Below are 27756 nucleotides of genomic sequence, written 5' to 3'. Positions count from 1 at the left end.
GCCTCCATTCGTAGCTGTGCCAGTGACATTGTTCTATTTCTCTTTATTGCATAATCAGATGAGATGAGACTGTGCATTAATGATTTAATTGTTTTTCAGACCGCTGTGGAAAATGCCAGTTTGGTGCCATCTGTGAGGTGGAGACGGGGAGGTGTGTGTGCCCCACGGAGTGTGTACCTTCCGCCCAGCCGGTGTGTGGTACTGATGGCAGCACCTACAGCAGCGAGTGTGAGCTTCATGTGCGAGCGTGCACTCAACAAATCAAGCTGCAGGTTGCATCGCAGGGAGACTGCAGTAAGTAGGGTGGGCGAGGAGTGTGGGGGGATGGTACATGCTGTGTTGGGACATCATGGGACTGTAGAGAGCAGCTTGGTATATCTGGCCCCCATCTGTGCAACACTGTGGATTGTTTCTTGTGGAACAAGGCACTATGTGCTGTGCTACATGGTGACTTCTGCTGTCTGGAGAGGCCCAGTAGGCTGACTCAAGGCAACTGCCTGATTTCTGGCCCATCCTCCAGGCTTCCTGGGGTTACTGGCTGCCTGGTGAATTTCATGCGTGCGCTGGTGGAAGCGGTTTGCCAATAGTGGTTCTAGACACTGGCTGTTTTGGGGCTTTCAGCCACTGGTTGTCTTGTGGATCACGTTATCTGATGGCAGTTATTTTCTTCTAAAAGTATCCCATTGGCTGACTGGTGGCATCTACCTGCTTTTCAGTAGATCTCGCCGGGCTGCCTGGCGGAATCTTGCGGTAATGCCTGTCGGAATCTCGCTGGGCTGCCTGTCGGAATCTCGCTGGGCTGCCTGTCGGAATCTCGCTGGGCTGCCTGTCGGAATCTCGCTGGGCTGCCTGTCGGAATCTCGCTGGGCGGCCTGGCAGAATCTCGCTGGGTGGCCTGGCAGAATCTCGCTGGGTGGCCTGGCAGAATCTCGCTGGGGGCTGCCTGGCGGAATCCCAATGGGCTGCATGGCAGAATCTCGCCGGGCTGCCTGGCGAAACCTCGCTGGGCTGCCTGGCGAAACCTCGCTGGGCTGCCTGGTGAAACCTCGCTGGGCTGACTGGCGAAACCTCGCTGGGCTTCCTGGCGGAATCTCACTGGGCTGCCTGGCGGAATCTCACTGGGCTGCTTGGCGGAATCTCGCTGGGAGGCCTAGCGGAATCGTGCTGGGTGCTCTGGCGGAATCTCGCTGGGTGGCCCGGCGGAATCAGCTGGGCGGCCTGGCGAAATCACTCTGGGCTGCCTGGCGGAATCTCACTGGGCTGCCTGGCGGAATCTCACTGGGCTGCCTGGCGGAATCTCACTGGGCTGCCTGGTGGAATCTCACTGGGCTGCCTGGTTGAATCTCACTGGGCTGCCTGGTTGAATCTCACTGTGCTGCCTGGTGGAATCTCACTGGGTTGCCTGGCGAAATCTCGCTGGGCTGCCTGGCCAAATCTCTCTGGGCTGCTTGGCTGAATCTCGCTGGGTTGGCTGGTGGAATCTCGCTGGGCTGCCTGGCGGAATCTCACTGGGATGCCTGTCGGAATCTTGCTGGGTTGCCTGGCGGACTCTTGCTGGGTTGCCTGCCTGGCAGACTCTTGCTGGGTTGCCTGCCTGGCGGACTCTTGCTGGGTTGCCTGGCAGAATCTTGCTGGGTTGCCTGGCGGAATCTTGCTGGGTTGCCTGTCAAAATCTTACTGGGTTGCCTGTCGGAATCTCGCTGGGCTCCCTGGCGGAATCTCGCTGGTTTTGCCTTGCGGAATCTCGCTGGTTTTGCCTGGCGGAACCTCGCTGGTTTTGCCTGGCAGAATTTCGCTAGGCTGCCTGGTGGAATCTCGCTGGGCTGCCTGGTGGAATCTCGCTGGGCTGCCTGGCGGAATCTCACTGGGCGGCCTGGCGAATCATGATGGGTGGCCTGGTGGACTCAATCTGGGCTGCCTGGCCGAATCTCGCTGGGCGGCCTGGCGAATCATGATGGGTGGCCTGGTGGACTCAATCTGGGCTGCCTGGCCGAATCTCGCTGGGCTGCCTGGCCGAATCTCGCTGGGCTGCCTGGCCGAATCTCGCTGGTTTTGCCTGGTGGAATCTTGCTGGGCGGCCTGGCGGAATCTCGCTGGGCGGCCTGGCGGAATCTCACTGGGCGGCCTGACGAATCATGCTGGGCGGCCTGGCGGACTCAATTTAGGCTGCCTGGCCGTATCTCGCTGGGCTGCCGGGCCACATCTTGCTGGGCTGCCGGGCCGAATCTTGCTGGATGGCCTGACGGAATCACTCTGGTGTGCCTAGCGGAATCTCGCTGGGCTGCCTGGCGGAATCTCACTGGGCTGCGTGGCAGAATCTTACTGTGCTGCCTGGTGGAATCTCGCGGGGCAGATCTCGCTTGCAGTGACTAGATCTTGCTGTGCCATTCTCACTGGGCTGCCTGGTTGGATTTCACTGGGTATCTGGCTAATATTGCTGGGCCGGACCCCTCTGGGCTGCTATGTTGCTTTCATCTGCTTCCTTGAGGAGCGCAGTGACTGCTTCCTTTCTAAAGGCCCGTATTGCGTGCCCGGTGGAACTCTCTGGCTGCCTCTTTGGTGCTCTTGGTGGATCCCATGCTATAATTGATGACTCTACCTGTTTTTCATGAGTGTCTGATCCTTACTTGATTGTGCGTTTCCGCACCTTTACTATCGCTTCTCATCTGGCTCTTGAGTAGGAGTGTTTTCTCTGATGAATCACCAACCAGATTGATAGCATTGGGGTGTTTTGGGGGGTTATCGACTCGATGCCCTTGTCACCTATTTTTCTTTCTCCTTACAGAGACCTGTGGCAGTAGTATCTGCTCCTTCGGTGCCGCGTGTGTGAATGGTGCCTGTGTGTGCCCGCGGTGTGAAAAACAACCGTACTTCCCTGTGTGTGGCAGTGATGGTGTCACGTACGACAACCAGTGTGAGCTGCAGGCGGCCTCATGTGCACAGAAGAAGAAGGTGGAGGTGTCGCGGAAAGGCGCCTGCGAGGACGGTAGGGTCTCCGTCACTGCTGCCAGAGCCTACTTGGGTGGTTGAAATGATAGTTCCTCCATCCAGGTCACACAGTTCAGCCTTTGCCACCCATTGCTGCTTCGACATTTCCTGGTGCCTAATCCCATAAAAGTTGCACATGTGAACCAGAGAGCAGGGACCTCCCTGGGACTGGCCACATTTTTTTCTCTTATTCATTGTTTTACTTTTCTTTTATACGTACGACTTGTTGACTAAAATGTCTCGAGTGGGAAATCTACATTGTTGCAACATTGCTTCCTCTCTCCATAGCATCGCCAGCAGCGGATAGACTTTACAGAAGTGAGAGTGTACCATCAGCCCATAACTTTAGCTGTGTTAAGGGATTCTCTATGCATTCACCTTTCAATATTTGATGTTTCTGGAATATTGCTCCTGATGGTGAGCAGAGCTTTAATCGGTTTGGTGGCTCCTGGCTTACTGTCAGTACCGCCCATTATTGGACCCCACGCCAGTCAGGTGCCCGGCACTGAGGTGCACAATGTTCAGTATTAGAGGGCAGCATCAGCAGAAAGACAATGCGAGGAGCTCATATTTTGGGGGCATGCCAAGAGACTAGCTCTGTGTGATGGGGGAGAGGTTCTGCTCAAACCTGAAATGCCCATTCCCATAGTGGCTACTATAAACCTTTATGTGGAGAAGGCAACGTCCACAAATCCATCCTGCTCCAACCGCTTCCAGGCTCTCATACTGATGCTCTTTCATTCAATGGGAACCTTTGATTTATTTTAAAAAAAGAGGCCCCACCTTCTGCATTCAAAGTTGCTCGTAAGGATTCTGTTGTTTCAGCATCCTGCATATCTCCTGGTCCCAACCTGTGACTAACCTGCCACCTAGGGCTGGCAGAGCAAAACGCTTCTCAGTGTAGTTGATTGAGGGCATGTCTTGTTTCTGCCATATACCTTGGAGTAGGACCAGTTCGGAACCCCTTCGTATCTCGTGCCACTCTCCGCTGATATAGGGGTTGCCTCAAGCGGGTCTGACAAGGGCCATACTGATCTGATAGATTATGCATATCTTCCTGGAGCACAGCCTGATGACATTCTGGTGGTCCCAGAGAGGTTTAGGGGCTACAGTCACCTGCACAGGGTTGTCACCAATAATACTTGGGGGGTGGAGTAATTCCCAAGTGTGGTATTAGTGCTTCATTGCAAGCCAGAGAAGTGGTAGTAGGCCAAGCCTACAGCATTGGGGGGTACACACCCGTTTACACATGTTTTAGCTCTTTCTGATCTCTTCCCGGTCAAATTTCAACAGTTTATTTTTCTGGGGAAAAAACTACTCGGGAGTGTGCAAAACATATTATCCTGGAAGAGATAAAAACTGTTTGTGGGTGAATCAGGATTCCCATGGGACACAGGAGCTCATTAGCTGCACATGACTTCCCTCAGGAGCTCATTAGTTTCAAACGACATCCCTGCGGCTTTATGTGCAGAATATTAAGATAATCTTTTGGACATCCATTCAGGGTCCTTCCCGATTCACCCTTCTCCGGGGTGATGCACCCATGATCGACTCCTGTTGGTGGCGGTGTCTCATCCGTGTGGCCATGGCGTGCTTATGTCAGACTCCTCTAGCTGCGGTTGTGTGGAGAGCACGGCAGGAGTCACCCCTTTCATGTTTTTGGGGCAGAGCTGATGGATACTCGTGTTGTAGGAGAAAGGTCTTAGCCTGGAAGGCCTTCTTCAAGTGCAGATGCCACATACCTACTACACCATGTACCTACTCAGTCACTAAACATGAAATGAGGACTACAGAGAAACCAGGGTGAAGTGATTCCTGACAGAGAGATCTGTGCCTCTCTTACAACACAGAAATTGTGACCTTCTGCCTGGAAATTAGGATTACCAACTATCTAGTTTTCACAACACCTCTACAGTCTTGCCCCTAATCAGCCCTTCATCTCATTTCTTCAGCCTCTCCAGATCTACAGCACTTTCTCTGTCCCCCTCCAACCTGTCCTTCCTTGAGCCACACATCACCACAGCCCCACCTGTTACTCCGCTCAAGCTTCATCGGGCCTACCTCAACCTACTAAGACCGCCCTTACTGCGGTTTCAAACATTATCGTCTTCAAAACCTCCGCTCTCAACAGCCCCCCTGTACTTCCTTGAACCTTACTGCGACTCCTTGCCACCCCTACCTGTACTTCTGCCAACCCTCAGTAGTCCTTCCTCAGCTCACGCAGCCCTTCGCCGTCCCTGCTTCTAACATACCCTTCCTAAAATGCCCAGAAACCCATGGCCCACTTTCACCAATACCCACACCTCCATAATCGTACCTCTAGCCCAGACTGCCTCCAACCTCAGAGCCCATCCTCAGTCCTCCACTCTTCTGTCAGTACCCCAGTCCACCTTTCTAATTGTGGCCATCTTCTCGCAAACCCTCATATCCTTTTATGACACCGCCAGTGTTGCGTCCATCATAAATTTCCACAGTATTAGCTAGTCACATCCTCATCACCCCATCTTCTCTCTCCCCTGGGACACCTATTTACCCGCTCAGTCCCCACTAACCTACACGACAGATGTCATGTGGCCCCTGACACCGACCTCCCTCTCCTGCCGCCAAAACAAGGCAGTTTCGGCTTTGAGTCGATATAACCATGCATTCTGGGCCTTTTTTTTTCTACCATTGGCTGCACGGGACTGCGAGCCCATTACAAACAGCGTTGTTGGTTAAAAAGCCAGGACTTGCTAAATGTATCACACTTGACATAGGGTCATTTGTCTGCTATGCCTACCAGCCAGCGCCCCGTCCTCTATGCCCCACCCCTCCATGTGACCCTTCAATTGTTGTACATAATGAAATGTAACCTGTCACCCCCCCCCCCCCCCCCGCCCCCTTCCCATGCTCTGCAGGGCCTCTGGCTGTGACAAACTGGCTCAGAGCATCTTTAGGTTTCTAGGTAATATAAGCCAGAATTGGCGAGTCGCCTAGCAACCCCAAAGAGGGGGCTGGGAAGGGGGAGCCAGGGATAGTAGGGGGCTCACGCGGGAGGGGGAGGGCTTGAGAGGCACTCAATTCCTTGCGCCTGCAAGAAGTTGAGCAAAAGTCTGCATTTCAACACCCCATCTCTATTCAGTAATTACCTCCAATTTATGAACGGAGTGTGGGGGTGGTGGCTCGGAGGGGGTGGGGGAGGTGGAGTGCCTGCCGTGGCTCCTTTGAGAGGCCTTCTCCATCCTGCTTTTATCCGGCTATAATGGGAGATAATGCTGCTTTAATGGGGCCGCAGCACTGTGACGGAGGCACGGTTTTATCCCACACTTCAAAGGCTCAGGCTGCAGAAGATTCTGCAGAGGAACCGAGGTCTCTGCACAGCAGCTTCAAAGTGCACAAGGAGCCCTTGGGGAAGAAGGGGGAGGGGGCTAAGAAAGCATCGTTTAGCCAGCCTTAGCTGGAATCACTTGACATGTGGAGCAGAGACCTCGCTGCCTTCATTGCCTGGTGTTGGACTACATACCCCAACATGCTTTGCAGTAGTTGGACTGGAGGCTCCTTGTCTCGGTCTATTGCATTGGTCAAAGGCAACCCAGTCCTCCAGGATCCAGTGCAGCTCGTGGCGTACCGCTCATGCACTAATGATACGCAGGTACACAGGCGTGTGAAAAGGCGTTTTCACTCAAATGACCAGAACAGCTATTGATTTAGTGGCGACTTCCAGTTGGTCACAAGTGAACATGGCCGGGACCAAGCTTATACTCTTCTCTTGTCGCTTAGCTGTGCTTCTGAAGCTGGATCAGCTTTCTGCCAAACACCTGCTCAAGCCTCAGTGGTGAAAATATAAGTCCTACCACTAGAAGCACTGCAATGAGCCTGGTCCCCATTGAGTGTCACCCAAGTCACTGACTGCATGTAATCAGGCACGGTGTGCGCCACTCCTCTCCGGGAAGAATAGGTCCCTCATATTGGCTGTCACCACCAATTGACGGCACAACTATGGCAACAGACTCGGGGTGCCTCTTAACACCACTGTCCAACTAATCTCCCGCCTTAGGAAACATGGCCACGTCTTTGGGACTTGAGAAGGGTTTCCAGTGGTAGACCACCTCACATTGAAAGCTGTTCACTTACCCTTCAGAAAGAACTGCACCTGAAAAGCACAAGCCAGAAGAGCGGCTTTATGATCTATATGTGCGCCTTAAAAACGATACAAAAATTCTCCTGCTTGGAAGACTTCCATGATAAAGCGAGTTAGAATTTACAGCTGAAGCTTTGATACCGCAGGACTCATTTACTATAAATGTATTCTTTTGTTGTGGTTCTCAATCTTCTGCCACTTTACCCACATACTCGAAAATCTAGCAAACTGCTGAGTTCAGAACTGCCTGAAAATATTGATGATATTACAAATAGGGGATGTTAAAAGAGGGAGGCACTGGGCATTAAACATAGTGTGATGACAGTAATTCAGCACAAGAGCATGAGATGAATCACAATAAACCTGATCTCTGGAACTTATACAATCTAAAGTATCCACAATCAAAATTGATTGTTGGAGCACCCTGTGCCTCAGAAGGCTTTCTGCCCCAGCAGCACCTACTCAACTCTTTAGATTGCATGTTTCGATGCGTCTCATTAAACAATTTCCATGCCAATTTTCAGCGTGACTCCTGGATCCAATGCCATTTCTGATGTTGGATCATTGGAAAACCTTCCAACCGGCTGAATAAAGCCGAAATTAGAAAGCTACGAGTCTATTACTTAAGCTATTACTACAAAGGCGAAGGTATTTAGTTAAAAAAAAAAAATGCATGGACTTGAGAAAATACACACCTGCAAGCGGTGGTGCTGTAAACTACAAGGCGATTGATGTTCTGCATTGGGATCCTACCAATAATCTCCAACTATAAGGTCCTCCTAGCACGAATTAAAGAATCTCATCTGCTCCACCGGCCTAAGAGGCAACACTTAACTCATAGACTGTGTAGGAAATCCGCCTTTTCTGCATGGTCAGTGTAGATTTTTCACCTTTTGCTGGACCCGGTATTTTTTCAAGCTTTAGAATTCTGTACGATCCATCCCTACTGACCAGTAGTAAAGTGTCTGTACAAACCCCTTCAATATGACCAAATTGGCATATTCTTATTGGTACATTTAACTTGCTTATGAGTCCCTAGTATATGGTATAATATGTACCCACGGTCTGGAAGTTGAATGTCCTTAATGTACTGCAGCACCTGCTGTGCCATCTACTACAGTGGAAGTGCAAACATGGCTTCAGGCCTATCCTGTGTAACCTGACTGTAGCTGTGTAAAAACTACATCTCCCTGCTAAATATTAGTAAGTCACCCCTATGTAGGCCTTGTAGCCCACAAGAAAGGGTGTATGGTATTTAAAAGTAGGATATGTAGACCTATAATGTTAACATTTCCTTACAGTGACTACCACCAACAAGTTATTTTCACTGTGGCATGCCTAGCTGTCCTATATAGAAAACCTGATTACAGATTAAAACCCTATTGCTGTATTTTGGAAATGAGACAAGCTAGAAAATAATTATACAACTATTTTGAATAGTTATTAAAAATCATATTAACCCCTTCCATGCTCATGACGGAACGATTCCGTCATGAGCATCGGTTGAGCTGTGCTCATGACGGAACCGTTCCGTCATGGCCCCGCCCGCGCTCGAACCCTTCAGCACCGCGGGGGAATCCGCGCAGCGCTGAAGGGGTTAAAGGGTGAAGTTCGATTTTTAATAAATGTTAAGGAAAAGTAACTTTTAGAAAGTTACATTTTTCTACCTGACATTCCTGAAGGCTAACTTGCATTTGCTCTCCAACTTGTTTTTTTTTTTTCCGTCTCGTACTCATCAACTTGAAGAAGAGAAAAAGCTGTTGCAGCCAGTAATTAGCAATTAAATAGGTGTGAAAAAGTGTGAAAAGCCTTCCAGGAGCAAACAATAGGTTGACCTGAATGGGCAGAGATGACTCCTCTGAACCTTACATGGTGGGGGCTGTGGGCATTCTATTTGACACAACAGTGTTAAATACAGCTTGTGTGTCATTTCCTGCTTGGCCGGACTGCTGGGTTTACATTTAAGGCGTGGGGCACACTTGAAAGGAAGGTAACAGGATTCAAGACCATTCTTTTGTGTCCACTGTCTAGTTGCTCAAAAATAACACTTTTATCTTAAAGAGACACGTTAGTGATAGATTCCTTACCTTAGAATATCCCCAGGCGTCAGACTGGATCTGGAAAGTTTCGCTTAGCAGCACCCCTGCGCGTCAGTAGGTGGCGTCGGGCGGCTCCACGTCCGTCACTGGCGTCGTAAGCGCCGAGATGACGCCACGGAGAGTACTTAGGCGCCACTCATGCGCGCTGACGTCAGTTCTTTCTTTTTCTGTACCAGCAAGCGCAGATCCGGATTGAGCACGTACCTTAGTCACTTTTTGACTACTATTTTGAGACTTTTAGTCTCCTCTCTTTTCTCCTGGTGCTCGGCTTTAAGTCCTGTGGGGCCTGTCGCCGGAATATATCGGTGGAGGACCCCCCACGATGTTTGCCTCTACTGTCTGGAGACTGCCCACGACTCCCGGGACTGCCGAAATTGTCGAGCCATGGCCCCCAAGGCCTTGCGGGAGCGGCGTAGGAAGTTGCTGCATTCGTCACGCCGCCGCTCCGGGTCCAGGGGCCATTCCCGGGACTGCTCGCTGGACCGGAGTCGTCGTTCCTCAGGCTCCAAGTCTTCACCTTTGGATTCCGGTAAGCGACGCCATAAAAAGAAGTCGAAAAAGCGTGTGTGGTCTCTGACGTCCCCCCGTCGCTCCCCTGAGGCAGACGAGGGGAACAGGGGCTTCGCCCCGGCGGCTCTCCTGGAGCCTGGGAGTCCCGCGGCCTACTCGCCCTACCCGGGTCCGTCAGCGACTCCCGAACAGGTGCAAGAATTCCTTGCTACCATGGACCGCCTATTTAGGCCTCGGGCTCCCGCTGGCGTGCCTTCGGGCCCACGGTCCCATGTCCAGATCCTGTTGGCCCAGCGGCTCCGCCACCGGATCCTGCGCCAGTGGCTCCGGCCCCGGCGCCACGAGGTGCGGCGTTGCCGGCTCCGGCCCCGTCGTCGCCCTCGGCTCTACCACACTGGGTCCCGTTTATTCCTCCCTTGCCCCAGTTCCAGGACCATTTTGTTCCGGCCTGAGATCTGCATTGGGAGATGGCGCCGGTCCGACCCCGGCCGGCGCCGTTCCGACGCCGTTCGTCCCTGCTCCGGCTATGCCGCCGCGACCGGCCCCTTCTACGCCAGAGGCGGACGAAGACTGGGAAGGGTCCGAGCAGGATTCGGTGGACGACTTGGAAGAGGCAGGTGACCTCGATGTCTCCTCTGACCCGGGGTTCGCCTCCCCCTGCCTACAATGGAGGAAGGTGCCTCTTACACGATGGTCCTCCGTCCTCAATCTTGACCTCCCCACAGTCGCCCTCAAGATCAACCTCCTCACCGAGGTGCTCCAGACGGTGTCTACTTCGTCGGAGCCGTTGCTTCCCTTCAATGAAGCCCTTACCAACATCCTCTTGGGCACTTGGTCGAGGCCGGCCACGGGGGCCCCAGTGGATAAGTACGTCGCTAGGCGCCACCGACCTGCGCCCGGTGACTCTGCCTTTTTGACTACTCACCCTACGCCTGAGAGCCTGGTCATTCAGGCCTCAACATCACAGAGTGCTTTTCCTACGGCCCCGCCAGATAAGGACTCTAAACGGCTGGACCAGTTTGGGAAACGGTTGTTCTCTTCGGCCAGCTTAGGGCTGCGGTTGGTGAACACCACCTGCTTGTTGGGCTGCTACTCCCACGCGGTGTGGGATGCCGTTGCTCAGGTATTGCCTCAGTGTCCTGAGGAGGTGCAGGCTGTCCTTTCTCAGGCAATTGCTGAGGGTAAGGATGCGGTTGGACACCGCTGACTCCCTGGGCAGGGCGATTTCTACAACTGTGGCATCGCGACGTCACGCCTGGTTGCGTTCGACTGGGTTCTCGCCCGATGTCCAGAGCTCGCTCATGGACATGCCCTTTGACGGCACCCGCCTGTTTGGCGACAAGGCTGACAGTGCCCTGGAGTGCTTTAAGGATTCGCGGGCAACTGCCAAGTCCTTGGGCCTTTCTACTAAGAGTTCGACCTCTCTTGGTTTTCATTCCTTTCGTGGCCAAGGTATAGGCAGTCAGGCGTGCCCATCTCCTAAGCCTGTGCAGAACCAGCCCCAGCGCGGCCGGGGTCGCGGTTTCCGCAGGGGCGGGTCGGGGAACCAGCGTGCGGGTCCGTCCAACTCCACCCCCGCTGGTTCCACCTCCAAACCTTCCTAATCTCAGCTTCGGGAAGCACCCCACACCGATGGGAGGCAGGATCCGCCACCATCTCCCTCACTGGCGCGAGATTACATCAGACAAGTGGGTGCTGCAGATAATCTGCCACCGTTACTCCCTTCCCTTTCAGTCCTCCCCTCCTGCCACACCGCATGTCGGGGATCACTTGGCTCTTCTCCGACATGAAGTCATGGCCCTCTTGGCCAAGGGGGCCATAGAGTGCGTTCCTGGACCGGAAGTAGGGAGTGGTTGTTATTCCCACTACTTTCTGGTCCCCAAGAAGGACAAAGGGGGTCTGCGTCCTATCGTGGACCGCCGGGACGTCAATCACTTCCTCCGGAAGGAGAAGTTCAAGATGCTGACTCTGGCTCAGGTCTTAGCTGCCCTCGACCCTGGAGACTGGATGGTAGCGTTGGACTTACAGGACGCATATTTTCACATTCCCGTCCTGCCAGCCCACCGGTGTTACCTGTGGTTCCCTGTAGGCCGGGAGCATTTTCAGTTTAGCGTGCTCCCCCTCGGGTGTTCATGAAAGTGATGGCGGTGGTTGCAGCTTATCTGCGCAGGTCGGGGGTGTCAGTCTTCCCCTACCTCGACGACTGGTCGTCACCCACCTTCAGACTACGGCCTACCTCCTGCATTTGCTGGGGTTCTCCATCAACGTGCCGAAGTTGCACTGAGTCCCTCTCAGAAGCTCCCCTTCTTAGGGGCGGTTCAGGATTCGACGCTGTTTCGGGGTTTATCCTCCCGAGCAGCGAGTCCGGGATATTCAGGCTATGATTCCGATCTTTCAGCCTCTGTCCCGGGTTTCAGTCAGGATGACCCTCCGGCTCCTGGGCCTGATGGCCTCCTGCATCCTGCTGGTGCAACATGCCAGATGGCATATGCGGGCTCTGCAGTGGGACCTGAAGTTCCAGTGGGCGCAGCATCAGGGCAACCTGTCCGATCATGTCCAGATCTCGGAGGGCACTGCACAACATTTGCAGTTGTGGCTCACGAATCGCAATTGGGTCAATGGCAAGATCTCTCTCCTTTCCCCAACCGGAGCACACAGTAGTGACGGAATCGTCCCTCCTGGATTGGGGAGGCCACTTGGGAGAGGCGGAGATCAGAGGTCTCTGGTCTCCGGCGGAGTCCCGGCTCCATATCAATCTCTTGGAGCTTCGGGCGATCCGACTTGCACTGAGCCATTCCTTCTGTCTGTCCGGGGAACTGTGCTGCAAGTGTTCACGGACAACACCACCGCCATGTGGTATTGCAACAAACAGGGCGGGGTAAGGTCCTGGACCCTATGTCAGGAGGCTCTGCGCCTCTAGACATGGCTGGAACATCAAGGCATCACCTTGGTGGTTCAACACCTGGCAGGTTCTCTGAACGCCAGGGCGGACGAACTCAGCCGCCGGTGCTTGATGGATCACGAATGGCATCTGAACTCGGACGTGGTGCAAGGTCTCTTTCAGCACTGGGGAGAGCCTTGGTTAGATCTATTCACCACCGAAGAGAACGCGCAATGTCATCAGTTCTGCGCGCTGGAATTTCCAGGCGGCATTTGCTCGGCAATGCTTTTCGTCGCGATTGGAGTTGCGGTCTGTTGTGCGCCTTTCCGCCTATACCACTTCTGCCTAGAGTGCTGAAAAAGGTTCGGCGCGACCGGGCCCAAGTCATCCTTGTGGCTCCAGATTGGGCACGAAGATACTGGTATCCCGAGCTACTCAGCATGGTGATCCATCCCCCGATCCGTCTGCCTCATCGGGAGGATCTTCTGTCGCAGCAGCAGGGGACGGTCCTCCACCCGAACCTGTCCAGCCTCCACCTCCATGCGTGGAGATTGAGCGGCAACAGTTGACAGCTTTCGATCTTCCTCCCGAAGTCTGTGATGTCATCTTGGCAGCCAGGCGTCCCTCCACTAAAATGGTATACGCCTGTCGGTGGAACAAATTTGTGGCATGGTGCACAGCGAAGGCTGTGGATCCCCTTTCTGCCCCTCTTTCGGAAGTTCTTCTGTTCCTGCTTTCCTTGGCCTGGCAGGGCTCTGCTCTGGGCACTATCAAAGGATATCTCTCTGCCATCTCCGCCTTTCTCCGGCTTCCTGATCAGCCTTCTCTTTTTAAGTCTCCGGTTGTTAACCGTTTTCTTAAAGGCATTACGCACACGTTTCCTCCCGTGCCGTTCATCATTCCTCAATGGGACTTGAATCTCGTTTTGACCTATCTGATGTGCGCTTCTTTCGAGCCCCTTCGTAACTGTCCTTTACGTCTTCTCACTCTCAAGACGGCTTTCCTGGTAGCTATCACTTCTGCCAGAAGAGTGAGTGAGCTCCAGGCTCTTTCTTCCAAACCTCCTTTCCTTTCAGTTCATCCGGACAAGGTGGTTTTGAGGACACGTCCTTCTTTTTTGCCAAAGGTTGTCACGCCCTTCCACATCAGGCAGACCATCACTTTGCCCACCTTCTTTCAGCCTCCGCATCCTTCAAGGGAGGAGGAGAGGCTCCATCGTCTGGACCCGAAACGTGCGCTTGCGTTCTATCTGAAGCGTACGCAGCAGTCCCGGGTGGATGACCAGCTCTTTGTTGGCTACGTGGGTGCCAAAAAAGGTCGGGCCGTGCACAAACGAACCATCTCGCGGTGGGTCGTTCTGTGCATCAAAGCATGTTACTCCTTGGCTAAGAAGGAGCCTCCTGTGGGGCTGCGTGCCCATTCTACCAGGGCAACTGCAGCCACTACTGCCTTGGGACGCGGCGTTCCCTTGCAGTACATTTGTCAGGCAGCTATGTGGGCCTCGCTGCACACGTTTACCAAGCATTACTGCCTTGACAGTCAAGTCCGGAGAGACGGCTTATTTGGCCGTTCTGTTCTCCGTGACTTTCTGGTGTAATTTGTTGGCAGACCCACCACCGGGGTTGGTATTGCTGGGGTATCTATTTTAAGGTAAGGAATCTATCACTAACGTGTCTCTTTCAGATGCACAAGTTACTACTTGTGTAACGATATATCTGTAAGAGACATTAGTTAGTGATAGATTCCTTACCGCTCCACCCCTCCTCCCCGTTCTGCGAACTGGTTACTAGGGTTAAGGTCATCCCTCTTAGGGCCCTAGTTTTCTGCACCAATGGTCAGTATCTTGCATGGCTCTGCGTTCCTGGCACGGAAAGTCGTGTACAGAACTGACGTCAGCGCGCATGGGTGGCGTCTAGGTACTCTCGGTGGTGTCAACTCGGCGCTTACGATGCCAGTGACGGACGCGGAGCCGCACGACGCCACCTACTGACGTGCAGGGGTACTGCTAAGCAAAACTTTCCGGATCCAGTCTGACGCCTGGGGATATTCTAAGGTAAGAAATCTATCACTAACTAATGTCTTTTACAGATATATCGTTACACAAGTAGTAACTTGTGTGTCCTACCAGATGTTGCTGGATTTATTGAGTTACAGTGGCTGCTTCAAACTGGATTTTAGTGTTTGATGTAGGAGGACACTCAGATTACCATAGCTCACTCCCCTGACACATCCCCCTGCCCTGAGAGCCCAAGCTTAGTGTTGCTTAAGAGTTTCGCCATCTTGAAAAGGCCCAAAGTGGGTAGGGTTGGCCATGTGAACATTTACAGTATTGGTTATGGTGTGCCCAGGAGTCATTCCCACCCACTAGCTTGTGCCGGGCATAAAGTGGAATAGGCAGACCCCAACTTTGAGTGCAGTTCTTGAGCCGAAGAGGAACCAAGGAGGACTGGACCTGCTGTCTGTGACCTGAGAGGAGCGCTGAAGGACTTGACCTGCTCCCACCTTTACCCACAACCAAGAAGTGGACTCCAAATGCCATAAGGCTGACCTCCTATTCAAGCTACAGTGATGCAATATGTTACAAAAGGCCTTTCCTGCAACTGACCAGTGGCAACTGGACCTGGACTGGACCCTGCAGTTGGCCTATGCCTGACTCCCTGTGGGTCTTTAAGTGACCCCCCCAAGGTCCTGTGAAGCTTTGCAGCACAGCTGTCATGACCTATTATTACAATGGTTTATTAATATTTTTAAAAAGGACAATGATAGCTGATATTTTAGAGTGTGCTTTAGGTGCGCCCAGAGAAGTATTTCTGTGTCACCTAAAGCTATTGTTTGCTTGGTGTATCATTCCCCCTCCCGTGGAATGTTCTTCCCAATATTGCACTAAGTCCTCATATATTGAACTATTTTTCTCCTAGGTGCATTGTATTCAGAAATCAAACATTTTACTTTCGTTTTTCCCACTGCAGCAGGCTTTTCTAAAATTTCAGTTGGGGTGCATAATGCAAGCCTTAAAACGATGCTATGTTTGTGAGACTGTTGCATCTGCAGCAACCACTAGATACGTAGGGCATACATTGAAAGTCTCTGTAATGAATCACCTATGGTGCACAAACCCATGTCGTCGTTTAGTGCTCAAAGATGCACTCAAGTCAAAATTCAAGCAAATCGTGTGGGGGTGATAAATGGCAAACGTTCCTTTGCTGTCTACACATTCTTCCAGTTCATTTGCAGCTGCAGGCCCATTTTTATGGTCTGGCTTGCGAGTGCAGTTGTCACTAGACAGCTATGTGAGAACACAAGAGCGGGCCTTTGGCGCTGCCCATATGTTGGGAGCCAGGAGAAAATATTTTGAGTGGACTGAAGTTGTGTGCTTCCACAAAAAAGTGCGGGCTCTCCACACAGCTGTGATCCTTTTGTTTATTTATCCAGCTGCCTGAGGTGGAACGTTCAAAGTCACACACATACAATTAAATTGTCTTCGATAACTAGATAGTTCATGGGTTTTTTTCTCCGGAGCAAATCCAGATGGGAGGAGGTGAGTCATTAACCTACATGGATTTTTTAAACAATTTTTATTAACAGTAATTGTACACCTCTTGTCAATACAGGCTTCACTCCCGGAGACACAGTTTGTAACCACATAGTTCAAATTATAACACCCTTGATAGTACCATTATGCATTGATGTTTAACATTTTCCACACACCTCATGTTACATCGTAGAGCCTCTCCCATTCCCTGTTTCCACTATCCCTTATAGCGTAATGATGCCCAGATTCTATTCGCTCATTTCCGACTCCGAGTCTGGCAGAGGGGGTTCACATATATTACCCCTGAATGTATTCCATTTTCCCCAAACCCGCTGCCATTTCCAGGGGCAACCCCTGTTAACACAGACCGCCCTTTCCGCAATCATGGCACCGTCCAGGTCACGACACTACCACGCGTGGGAGGGGGTTGACTGCGCCCCCCAGTGTTGTGCAATATTCCTCTTCGCTAACGCCAGTCTCATGGCTACCCAGGTTTGGTCGGCGTGGTTAAGATCGGTAGCGTCCCACACATTCAGCAAACACATCCGTGGCTCAGGGGGGACATCGTGACCGGTAACCCGGGAGACCGTTGCCATAACTTCCTTCCAGTATGTAGTGATGTCAGGGCAGTCCCATATGGTATGATAGAAGGTGACCTGGAGGCCGCACCCCCGTAGGCAGAGCGGAGTATCTGCCCTCCCTTTTTTATGAAGTGTGGCTCTAGTGTAGTATACCCGGTGTAGTATTTTAAGTTGCACCAGTTTTATTTTGGACGGGATCGCCACCTCCCGCGGGGACGCCAGCGCCTCCTGCCACTCTTGTTCATCCAGTTCCCCCACCTCAGCCTCCCCGTTTCTTTTAAGGATCCCTGTGGGATGTTTTTGATGGTTCACCAGTTTACGATATGTCAACGATATAGCTTTCTTGGCTAAGTGGTCCGTGAGCAATCAATCCTCATACATGGATTTTTATGTCTGGCTTAACAGTGCAGCAGTCACTGAGCTTTTAACCTACACCAATATTATTATATATTTCTTTGCTTCTACACAAATACATATCCATTCCCACAATATCTTCTTGTAATACTTAACATTACAATACAACGTTCTTTTAAAGCCACCTATAGTCCTTGCTAATGCTTATTAAAAAGGTTTTCCCACATACAAAGGGCACAGCACTGGTGTCGCACCAACTACTGTGAATTCAGCCCCCAAGTACTGAGCTCCTAAATTTTGCTAATTAGGGAGACTGATTGGACACTTTCTGCCAAAATGGACCGAGTCTGATTGCAGTAGCCATGCCAAGCAGCTGAAGATGCCCAGTGGCAGGCCGCTGCAACAGAAGGCCCGTGCGTGTCCTTGGCTGCGGTGAGTCCGATGGTGAAAAGCGTGAGCAACAATCGTCGTGTGATTTGCAGTGCCACCCAGACGTCCTTTAGCCTAATTCATAATGTTGCCCTTAATGGAATTATGCTCCTCTGTCGATAAGCAGTTGCTTAAATTACTAGGATCAGTAGGCACTTGAAAAATATCTTTGATCAATAAAAAAGATTTGCATGTTACACACCACCACATCAAGACGTGGCTGTCTATAGTATCGCCTCAAGCTGCAAACTATTATTTCTTGAATTGCTATTTGTAAAGCACAAACATATATCCCCTTAAAGGTTTTCAAGGCGGTGGGGGAAATCGGGTAGATTAGGTGAGCTATTGTCTAGAGTCACATGATGCTGAGCTGAGCTGCCTCCGGAGATCGAACTGCAAGCCCCGCACTCCGGAGTCACCCTGGCTGCTGCGCCACATCTCTCCCTTTTTAGTCTGTATAGACACACAACTATACATTGGAATGTTGCTATGCAAATTGACTCACATGGGCTATAGTGTTAAACTGGAACATCTGTACTGGAATGTTTCTGTAAAACACACACATGGAGTCAATACACATGCACACACTTACTCACACACTTGCTCTCTCACACACTTGCCCTCTCACACACTTGCTCTCTCTCTCTCAATGCACTCTCTAGGGGAACATTAGCAGTGAGGTATTTGGCTTAAACACACAAGTTGGTTACTCACTCGACGGGTGGAAGTGGGAGTATGAGCATGTGTTTCTCTTTCCCTCGTAGTCAAGATCAATCAAAATGATCATCGCCGATATGAATGGAAGAAGAAAAAAAATTTATTGGCATCAGCCAATTTGTCATTTCATTTGTGAAAAAAATCATTTTTTGGGGGAGAAATGAAATGGCAAAGTGGCTGATGCCAATAAAAAATGTTTTTCTTCCACTCAAATTGTTGATGATCATTTTCTTGTGTCACAAAATTGGAATTATCCTTTTGATTGAACTTGACAACAAGGGAAAGAGAAACGCATGCTCATACTCCCACTTTCACTTAACATTTTGAGGCTGGACAGGTCCAGAGCCTTGAGCACAGTTTCTCTATTACAATAGGAATTAATATCCAGATCCAGGACCTCTGGACCTTCCTCTTTTGCTTTGAACTCACTCGGCGGGTGGGCCTGTTTCTAATGTTATCCCCTGCTGGCAGTGTCGCTGCCTTTTGCTGGACAGGTGGGTACATTGCCCCCAGTCTCCCTAACGGGCTTCCCTGTAAGCGCTCTTATCTGATGTGCAGACGTTGTCTCCTGTTTATCCCAGCTAAGCAGTGATGCACAGTGCTTTTCTTTAGACAATATATATTTTTTGATGCAGAGTGTGGTTCAGGAGGCTCCGGCTCTGGAGAAGACAGTGAGTGTGAGCAGGATCGCTGCCGAAAATACGGAGGCTCCTGGGACGAGGATGTTGAGGATGACCGCTGCGTCTGTGACTTCATCTGCTCCACTGTTCCACGCAACCTGGTAAGACAGACGTTCTCCACACAACCTGTGTGGATGGTAACAACTCTACTCATGGGAGATAGTCTATCCCAGAATTATCCTTGGAGATGATGTGATTCTGACCTTCCCGGGGGGGGGGGGGGGGGCTGGTCAATCCCAGACCTGTCCACGGAGAGCGGTGTGTGTCTGCTCTACTCACGAGCCTAGTCCGATCCTCGACCAGTGGGGGCTTTTTACAGTGTTTTAAAGTCCAGCTGGTAGGGGTATGGAGTATCTTGCTGGTGGGAGTATGCAGCTGTTCTGCCAGCAGCGTGACCTCCCTTGCCAGCAGGAGCATGGTCTCTTTTGCCGGGCAGCTCCATGGCCTGTCTTTCCCCCCTGAGCGTGTTTCTCACTCTGATTGCAATTGCTTTGCAGTGTGTTCCTGCAAGATCCTAGAGATTATAAGTGCTTTGTGTGTCTTCATTTCTAAGGCCCAGGGTGAGCAAGGTGGGACAGTACATGGTTCTCCCCTGTGACATACTTAACAGGACACATACATGGGGCCCGGGATGTCCTCTACAAAGACTGACATCTTGAAACCAGCAGTGCTCATCCCCTGCACCTCCGGTCCAGTGCCTGGTGCCACATGGTCCTCAGGCGCTCCAGTGTTGAACCCCCACACAGGGCTTGTTGATGAGGCTGGCCTCGCGGGCTTACTCTCTAATTTCCATAACCGCTGCCAGGCAGATCAGCAGGTTGGAGGTCAGGGGCTGCCCAGAGCCTTATATGAAGTTCTTCACCGTCAGGCTGTGTCGCACGCAGGCCCCGGCTTCACACCAAAGGTAGCCTTTAGCCTTCACTTGGATAAAGATGCTGCCATTTTTCCACCGTAATCCGGTTTCCCAAGAGGGCTTCTTCTCCACACTTCAAGTACAGCAGACTTTGTGTATAGATCGTAGACAATCATTATTCAAGACTGTTTTGCTCTTTGATGAAAGGAAAATAAACTTTCCTGTGCTGTTAAGCTGATGGGTTATGAGTTATCACTGAGACGCAGAAGGTAGCTGGGGGGCTCCTCCAGGTGGCATGCAAGGACCACCTCCATGGGTGCCGTGGCCTCACGGATAGGAGCTCAGTGGTTTCCTCGGAATGAAGTCTATAAAGGCAGCTATTTGGGCTGAGCTGTCTACCTTTGTTCTACCTCCAAAAAATGCCACAGGGGCCTCCCGCCAGCCTCCCTCTGGTGAAAATATACTGAATGCGGCTACTGTGTGATTGCGTCTCCTCCGTAAACGCCAAGACACTGGGCAACAGACCAGCCTCGCTTCCAGTCCACTTTGTGGTGTACGGTGCTGGGCGGCAACGCTTGGTGCATCCTCCCATAGGAGGAACCGTGACTTATGCAGTATAGAAGGAACCTGATTATGTATCAGTAACTTGCATTAATTACTCGTAGTGCAACTTTTACTCATCGCAGTCTGTGTCCCTAACCCTCCCTCAAAGGAAATTATCTTCATGGTGTGAAAGAAGGAAATTGGGCTCTTTTTTGTTGCTCTTTATTGGGGTTTGTCATGGTATTGATAATTTAGATTGGCATTTCCAGGTTGTATATGTATGCCGGGCTTCCATATCATGCGTACATTGGACATCTGTGCATCTTGCGTTCATCAGCAATCCACAGTGTAACAATAGCAATATATCCTGCACCCCGTAACACAGTTCATGAACTTCATGTGTACCATTCCTAAGAGAAATAGAGCTCATGTCTACTATATATATCCACACCCTCCACATCCATATATATGACACAAACAGAATTTCTGTGAATTTTCTGGATGCAGTCCTTTTAAAAAAAAAAATCAGACATAACTTCCTATCTCCAGGGTGAAAACTTACCCTTATGTACAAAAGACTAATCGTTAAAATGAACAGTAAATAATCAGAATGCTTGGTATTTGATTTTTTTTTTTTTTAAATCATCCTCTTCTACCTGACCGTCTTTCTTTGCCCCCACTCACTTTTTTAACCGTGTTCATTCCTCGCCACCCCTTTGTCCCTGTCCCCGTTCCCCCTTCCTCCAATGCAGGTGTGCGGCTCCGATGGCGCCATCTACACCAACGAGTGTGAGCTGAAGAAAACACGCTGTGAGAAGCGGCAGGATCTGTACGTCACCAGCCTGGGCGCGTGCCACGGTGAGCCGAGGATGCGAGCCTTGCAGAACCTCGGGGAGGGCTAAACCCGCGCCCCCATCTCCCCTTATCTCAGCAAAAGAAACTAGTTCCAGAATAATATGTTCCGCTGCATGAGCCTGAATAAAAAAAATAAAAAAATAAAAGCATTGGCCCAGTTCCCACTTCTCCGAGGCCGGGGACTCCGATAACATCTCTGCATAATTTGCTGCATACGCGGCCTCGGTGGCTTGCATGCTGATTTGAATTTATAACACTCCCGTTCGTCCTTAATATGGAGCACCCCCTCCTTCCACCCTCCGCTGCCCCCGAGATTCTGGGGTGAGGCCAGAGGGGGGTGCCCGGGGCAGATGATGGTAGATACAGAATGAAGATTTTGCTGTCTTGTAGGGGGTTTGGGGCCGGGTGAGCCGTAATCTTTCCAGTTCAGAAGCTCTCTTGGCTCGCTGGCGCTGCAGGCTATATTTTGTTTTGGTTTTATTATGTTGGTAATTTTTTATGGGGATAAAATGGATGTGAAAACAAAGAGGCTTTAGGGTGGAGTAGTCTTCACTAAATCAGAGCCAGGTCTGTAAGGATACACCAGGACCCGCGCGCGCACATCCCAGACATCCCTCTGCACCACAAGGGCAGTGCTGATGGTCAGAAGTGTGTTTTATGAATGTTCATAACATAAGCCATAGTATCCTTCCAGACAGAGTTATGGCACATTAAAGATTTCTCTAGGGTTCCTTGGTGTCTGGATGTTTGTGTTGCAGGGTGTTTTTTTCATTTCCTTTCATTTATTTCAGCTGCCGCCACAACTCCTCCGCCATCCCTGGCTCCACACTGCAGCCGGACTGTGTACGGATGCTGTTCAGACAACGTGACCGCTGCGCTCGGTGTTGGCCAAGCCGGCTGTCCAAGTGAGTCGTGATCCCTCCCTCGTCCTAGTGATATCCAACACCTTCTTTCATGGCAAAGTTCATGCCAGGTTGTGTGTGACATTGGGAAGAAGGAATGGATCATTCATGGTTTTTTTATACCCAGAAGTGCCATGTGTCTATTCTTCTTTGCGAGCGGTGGCCCGTGTAAATGTGTTCATTTGGGGCATCGACAAGGTAAGAATTTTCAGCGTTAGAGTTAGAGGTATGACTACAGTTGGCATAACAGGCTGGTATTTTAAGGTTGGATCTGAAAAGAGTGTTGTCTTGATCAGTCTGCGAATGCCACGCTGTGTACATTCTGCCCAGGCAGCTTCACGGGTTAGGCCTGCAGCCCAAGATGATCTGAGGTTATACAGGAAATACTGACGGGCAGCAGCATCCGGTTCCCTTTCAGTTATTGTAACCTAATGTTGCTAGGCTTGGGGGAAATAAACTGCCCGTAGCACCTTCCTAGTATGCGTATCATCCTAGACGTCTATCAGATATAAAGGCAGAGGGCTCTACAACCATGTGCACTGTATATGGCCTCTAGACCTGAGGGTGTATGTCAGAGTATCGACAAGAAAACGATCAACTCCAGCATACCGGCTGACACAATGGAAGGAAGGGAAGTACACATAGTGACACACCGAGTAACTGTTCTTTTTGCAGCGTGAATCTTTCTGGATTCACTATGCTGTGCATTATTCCGCGATCTGGTGGTTGGGTCCGGATTCGTAGTCTTTCTTTTTTTTTTTTTTTTGTAGCCCAGGTGGGCGTCGACGTCCCACCATTTGGTGCACCTCTCGTGACGTCGTCATGCTTCCTGCGGAAGTCCCACCTTTGGGGCGCCATCTTCAGATTCTTTTTCCCGCCGTTGGGTCTGGATCGTCATCGTGAAGCTCCAGAGTTTTAAACAAAGGAAGAAGGAAAATACGCGAGTTTCATCGAAGGAGAACTTTTAGAAGACTACAGAGAGAAAGGTATTACAGCCGGGACGACGAAGAAGGAGGGGATCCTCGAAATTCTTCGACGCACATAGGAAAATGCGCACTCAGAGGCTCTGAGCGCAATGGACAAGACACCATTTAAGTTCTGCCCTAACTGCCACCACAAGTACGCGCAGAAGGACCAACATCCGGTCTGCAACCTTTGCCTGCCGTTCGACCACGAGAGCAAGGACTGCAACGCCTGTTCCGCTTTCGCGCCGAAGACGCTCCGGGTGAGAGAACGTCAGAGGAGAGCCAACTTCAGCATGGAAGGCAAGGGTAAGGCCCCGTCACTGTACGATCTGGGCCTCTCCACCGACGATGAAGACAACATCGCCGAGGGACCTGATGTCTTCACGGTCGCAGAGACCGATAAGAAAACGCCTGACGAGGTAAGAGACACGTCGAGTACAAAACCACCGAAAGGGCCCCAAAAATCGGAAGGTGACTCTCGAAAAAATGAGTCAAAGTCCTCGAAGGAAACACCGGCGCCGAAAATGTCGACGTCTGCCAGTGCTTCAAAGAACAAAAGGCCGAGCGGATCCTTCGAGAAGGACTCCCAGGTGCCGAACACCGCCGAGAGACAGAGTTCGTCGAAACAGACCCACGAGGTGGGACGTTCGGTGACGAAAGACAAGGCCGCGTCGATGCAAGCTCCGTCGAAGAGACCTGCGGTCGACGCCGAGCACATCTCAAGCATGGAAAAGAAAAAGAGAAGGCTCGAGGCGGAGATGGAGAGCATCCTTCAGAAGAAGAAGGAGTTCGATGAAAGAATTAAACAATTCAAAATCCCAACGGTCCCGTCGACGGATGTCGTTGAGATCGAGGAACAGGGAGATTTCGACGCCAAAGAGCAGTCGAGAGGTCCTGAAGAGGAGGAAGAAGGCCCCTACTATGAGGGAGAAGATGATGAAGAGGATCAGCAGTCGTTCTACGGCTCGGCGCCGTGGACGACTCAGGAGCTGGAATGGCAGGACATCGACACCGAAAACCCCGAAGAGCCCGTGGACTCGTATCCTTCGAGGCCTTCGCCGCCAGACGACATCGGGGCTTACAACATGGTCGTCAAGAGTGCTGCAGTAGCCTTTGGTGTGAAATTGGACGAGGAGAAGCCGAAAGCAGACTTTCTACTCGAAACTCTGCTCCCCATCCAGACGAGGAGCCAGTTCCTCCCCATGCTCCAAAGCGTGATGAACCAAGGGAAGGAGGCGTTTAAGGACCCGGGAACATGCCGGTCCATCACACCCAGAACGGAAAAGAAGTACAAGCACTCCTCACAGGATCCTCCTTACATCAAGGGATCGGTCACTGCCGACTCCATCATTGCTTCCACGGCCAGGAAAAGAGCCAATGTGCCGGCGACCTCGGGCCCACCTCCTGATAAGGAGAGCAGAAGGATGGACCTCACTGCGTATCATCCTAGACGTCTATCAGATATAAAGGCAGAGGGCTCTACAACCTTGTGCACTGTATATGGCCTCTAGACCTGAGGGTGTATGTCAGAGTATCGACAAGAAAACGATCAACTCCAGCATACCGGCTAACACAATGGAAGGAAGGGAAGTACACATAGTGACACACCGAGTAACTGTTCTTAACTCCACATCTACAAATGTCATGGTACTCAATATTGTTGTAGGATTATATTTTTTTCGTCGATAATCTGACATACAACTTTAGGAGGGGAAGTCGTTGCGATTCAGGGCATGGCATCCCTAGATCTTGATATATCTTAAAGGTATGTAGATGTGGAGTACAGAATAGTGTATCTCTACATACCTGTATATACTTACCTTCTCGATGTTTGGTAGTCAATATTCTTTATACAACACTCATACAGAGAAATATTTCAATCTTCATTATTATGGTAGTACCCTCGCCTGACTAAAGTGTCTTAATTCTCAGTGACAAAGTTGCTGAAGTAAGGCTGGAAGGATTGTTTTACAAAATAACTTTTATTGAGGCCTTTCATCCTGATATACATCATGGACAAGTGTGGCAATCTTAAACTGCATCCTTCATGGCACCAGAAGTCAATGCAATGGTGGAGGTTGCATTGATTTTGTACCTAGATCTTATTTAGAGGATTAGATTCACCCCTGGGTCCAGCCCCCTCTGGAGTTGTTTTCAGCTCAGAAAGAGGAAGACCGCCAAGTTCACACTGTCCAAATGCAGCTTTGTAAAATCTCGAACTAGGATAACTGTGCTTTGGTTTGAGAGATAGTGTGTAATGTTTCTGTATGAAGCCAGGTTACCAAGATGGTGAAAAGTTGCTCTCCACTGTGATGAACTAGTTCCTAATCAAGCCAGCCCTGCCTCCCTCAGATAACTGTTAAAGTTGGTAGATTTATATAGCGTGGCTTATCACCCGTGAGGGTGTCCAGGCTCTGTCCATAGGCACAGGGAGATTAAGTGATTTGCCCAGAATCACAGGATGTTGCAACAAAACCCGAGTCTGCTGCTGTGGCCGCTGTGCTACATCCTCTCCCCCTAACTGTATCTGCCCAACTGGAGGCGATATAGGACAAAATGGTAGGCTTTCTTCAGATCTGGTGTGTTAATGACACAAGCTACACTTGAATCAAGACACTATTTAGTAAAACCCCCAACCATTTTAGTAAAAATGGCAAGGGGACTTTAGGATTTCAAGAGGCCAAAATGAGAAATATTAGAACAATCACTTCAAATATGTTGAGTTATAAAGCTGCAGTTCCCCTGCACGTGTCTTCTCAAGCATGGATGGGCAGTCAGTGAAAGTTCCTGCACATTACTCACAAGTGGTCGCTGGCAGTATTTTCCCCACTGCAGGAGCACTGCCCGGCTCCCAGCTCCAGGCTGCCTCTTTCTTTCAGTCAGGTCAGAGGGGCTGGTTGAGAGTCAATCTCCTCATGCCTATGGGTATCAAACTTCAGAGTTCCCATATGTGTACATCTAACGTGCATCTCCATCACAGGCAGGGGTAGTTTCGGTCCTTTCTGCTTCTGCCAAAGCCAGTGGACAGAGCTCCAAATTTTCTAGCAGAAGTTCAGCTCTTTGTTTACTTTTCCTGGTGCAAATGTAGTTCTTGCTGCCGACACCTCCTAGTCCTCCGTCATCCGGAGGAGAGTTCCTGTTCAAGGTGCCAAGTAATAGTGAGAGGAAGTTGAGTTTGACACTAATTGCAAAGTTAGAAGAAAGAATCTTCACAAAGGTCGGTGCAAAGCCAGTCTCAAATGATCTGCTGCACAAGCAGGGTCCTTTTGTGTTCCTGGGGTCCCCCAGGTGATCAGCGCACTCACTACCCGGTCGGCAACAGCGCTCTCACAAAGTAAAGTTGTCTCCTTTCTGCTTCCAAGTTCTGCACCATGTCTGTCTTCTCTGCATTTGTGACTTCTGTGTTCTTTCTTCTAACAAGCACCCACAAATCTTGGCCCTAGTGGCAGCCGCTCACCGGATATTCATATTGCAGCAGATGTCGGGCTCGTCCGGTACTTTGGCCGCACACACTCGCAGGCTGGCAAACTCTCCACAGCATGTGAAAAATCCAGATATCTACTGAAGCTTCGACCTCCTACACCGTCCATTATAATAATCCTAGCAGAGGAGATGAATTGTCCCTATTCTCAATCCCCACCCAAACAGTGCCCAATTTACTGCAAGTTGCTCTCCTACAGTTAAAGCACTGCAGAATGAGTGGTCAGATGCAAGCTTTTAAAATTAGAGAAATCTTCCAGCAAAGACCATTTTCATTCGCTCCTTGCCATGGCAAAGCAATGCTTGTCTCACCCAAACTGGTTTGATGACCTATGGGCTCATTCGCCCTTGCCCCCCAAAAGGGGACATGGACCATGGTTCTCTTCATGGTGCCATCGATAGTGGTCTGTTGTTTGATGCACCTCTGCACATTTATTTGCTGTCCTTTTCTCTGCCCATGTCCAGCAGACACATCTGCAGCTATACCCTGCAACTGTCATGATTCTTGCATAGGGCACAAGCTTGCCCATCTCTTCCCACTGCTCAGCTAGGTTCATTTTGTACAAAAAATAGCAACCTGTGCTCCTGAAAACTGATGCACTAAACACAGTGCACTTACATATCAATGCAAACCCTCATATGATGAGAGTTACAATCTCTCTGTCTTAAAGTTTTAATGGTGAAATGCCTCGAGAAACTAGTTAGTGATTCGTCAGTGCGCACGGTTAGAATACAAGCCGAATCTAGCATTGAAAACGGAGGGGAACCATATGAAAAATTGAATTTTCTACAGTTTCATTTCGGCCTCAGTTTGTAGCTGGTAACCTAAATATCTTTGTGACCGGCCACCCGTCTTGGCGCTTGATATCAAAATACACTCTGAAGTTTTTTTGCTGAGTGGGCACGCAACTTCTCAGGGCACCAATGGCTGGAGTTCTGGTGGGCGCTTAGTGGTGAAACATCAAGAAACAGTTCTTTAGCCGTTTAGTTGCAATGTATTGGATGTCATCCAGGAAAAGATGTTAAATAGACAGAAATGGACACAACTGCCACGCCTTCCTTACAAGTTAGTCGCCAGTAGCGTGCAGCAGGAAGCCCATCCTGCGCACCCTGGTGACCCCAGGAAGTGGTTACATAAATGTGTTAAAGAAGAGAAGAAAGAGCAGCACTCCGACGAGCTTCTCTGGTGGTAAATAGGTTAACATGTTGGTTCTGACTCTCCAGGAACAGATTCATCCAGTTCTTAGCTGTAATATTGTTAGCTTCA

At 50.6% G+C, this 27756-nt stretch overlaps 1 protein-coding gene across 5 annotated transcripts in view; it reads left to right on the top strand.

Moving 5' to 3' along the window:
• AGRN (agrin) overlaps positions 1 to 27756 on the top strand; it is a 726538-nt gene that overhangs the window by 594894 nt on the left and 103888 nt on the right. For all 5 annotated transcript variants that reach the window (XM_085609660.1, XM_085609659.1, XM_085609658.1 and 2 more), the window contains 5 exons: positions 100 to 294; positions 2786 to 2986; positions 18847 to 18992; positions 21040 to 21145; positions 21934 to 22047. In XM_085609660.1, coding sequence (XP_085465786.1) covers positions 100 to 294; positions 2786 to 2986; positions 18847 to 18992; positions 21040 to 21145; positions 21934 to 22047 — 762 coding nt within the window. The remainder of the gene's footprint in view (positions 1 to 99; positions 295 to 2785; positions 2987 to 18846; positions 18993 to 21039; positions 21146 to 21933; positions 22048 to 27756) is intronic.

This window comes from Triturus cristatus, chromosome 1_2 (genome assembly GCF_964204655.1).
Source record: "Triturus cristatus chromosome 1_2, aTriCri1.1, whole genome shotgun sequence".
Lineage (NCBI taxonomy): Eukaryota > Metazoa > Chordata > Amphibia > Caudata > Salamandridae > Triturus > Triturus cristatus.
This window is presented reverse-complemented; position numbering and strand designations above follow the sequence as displayed.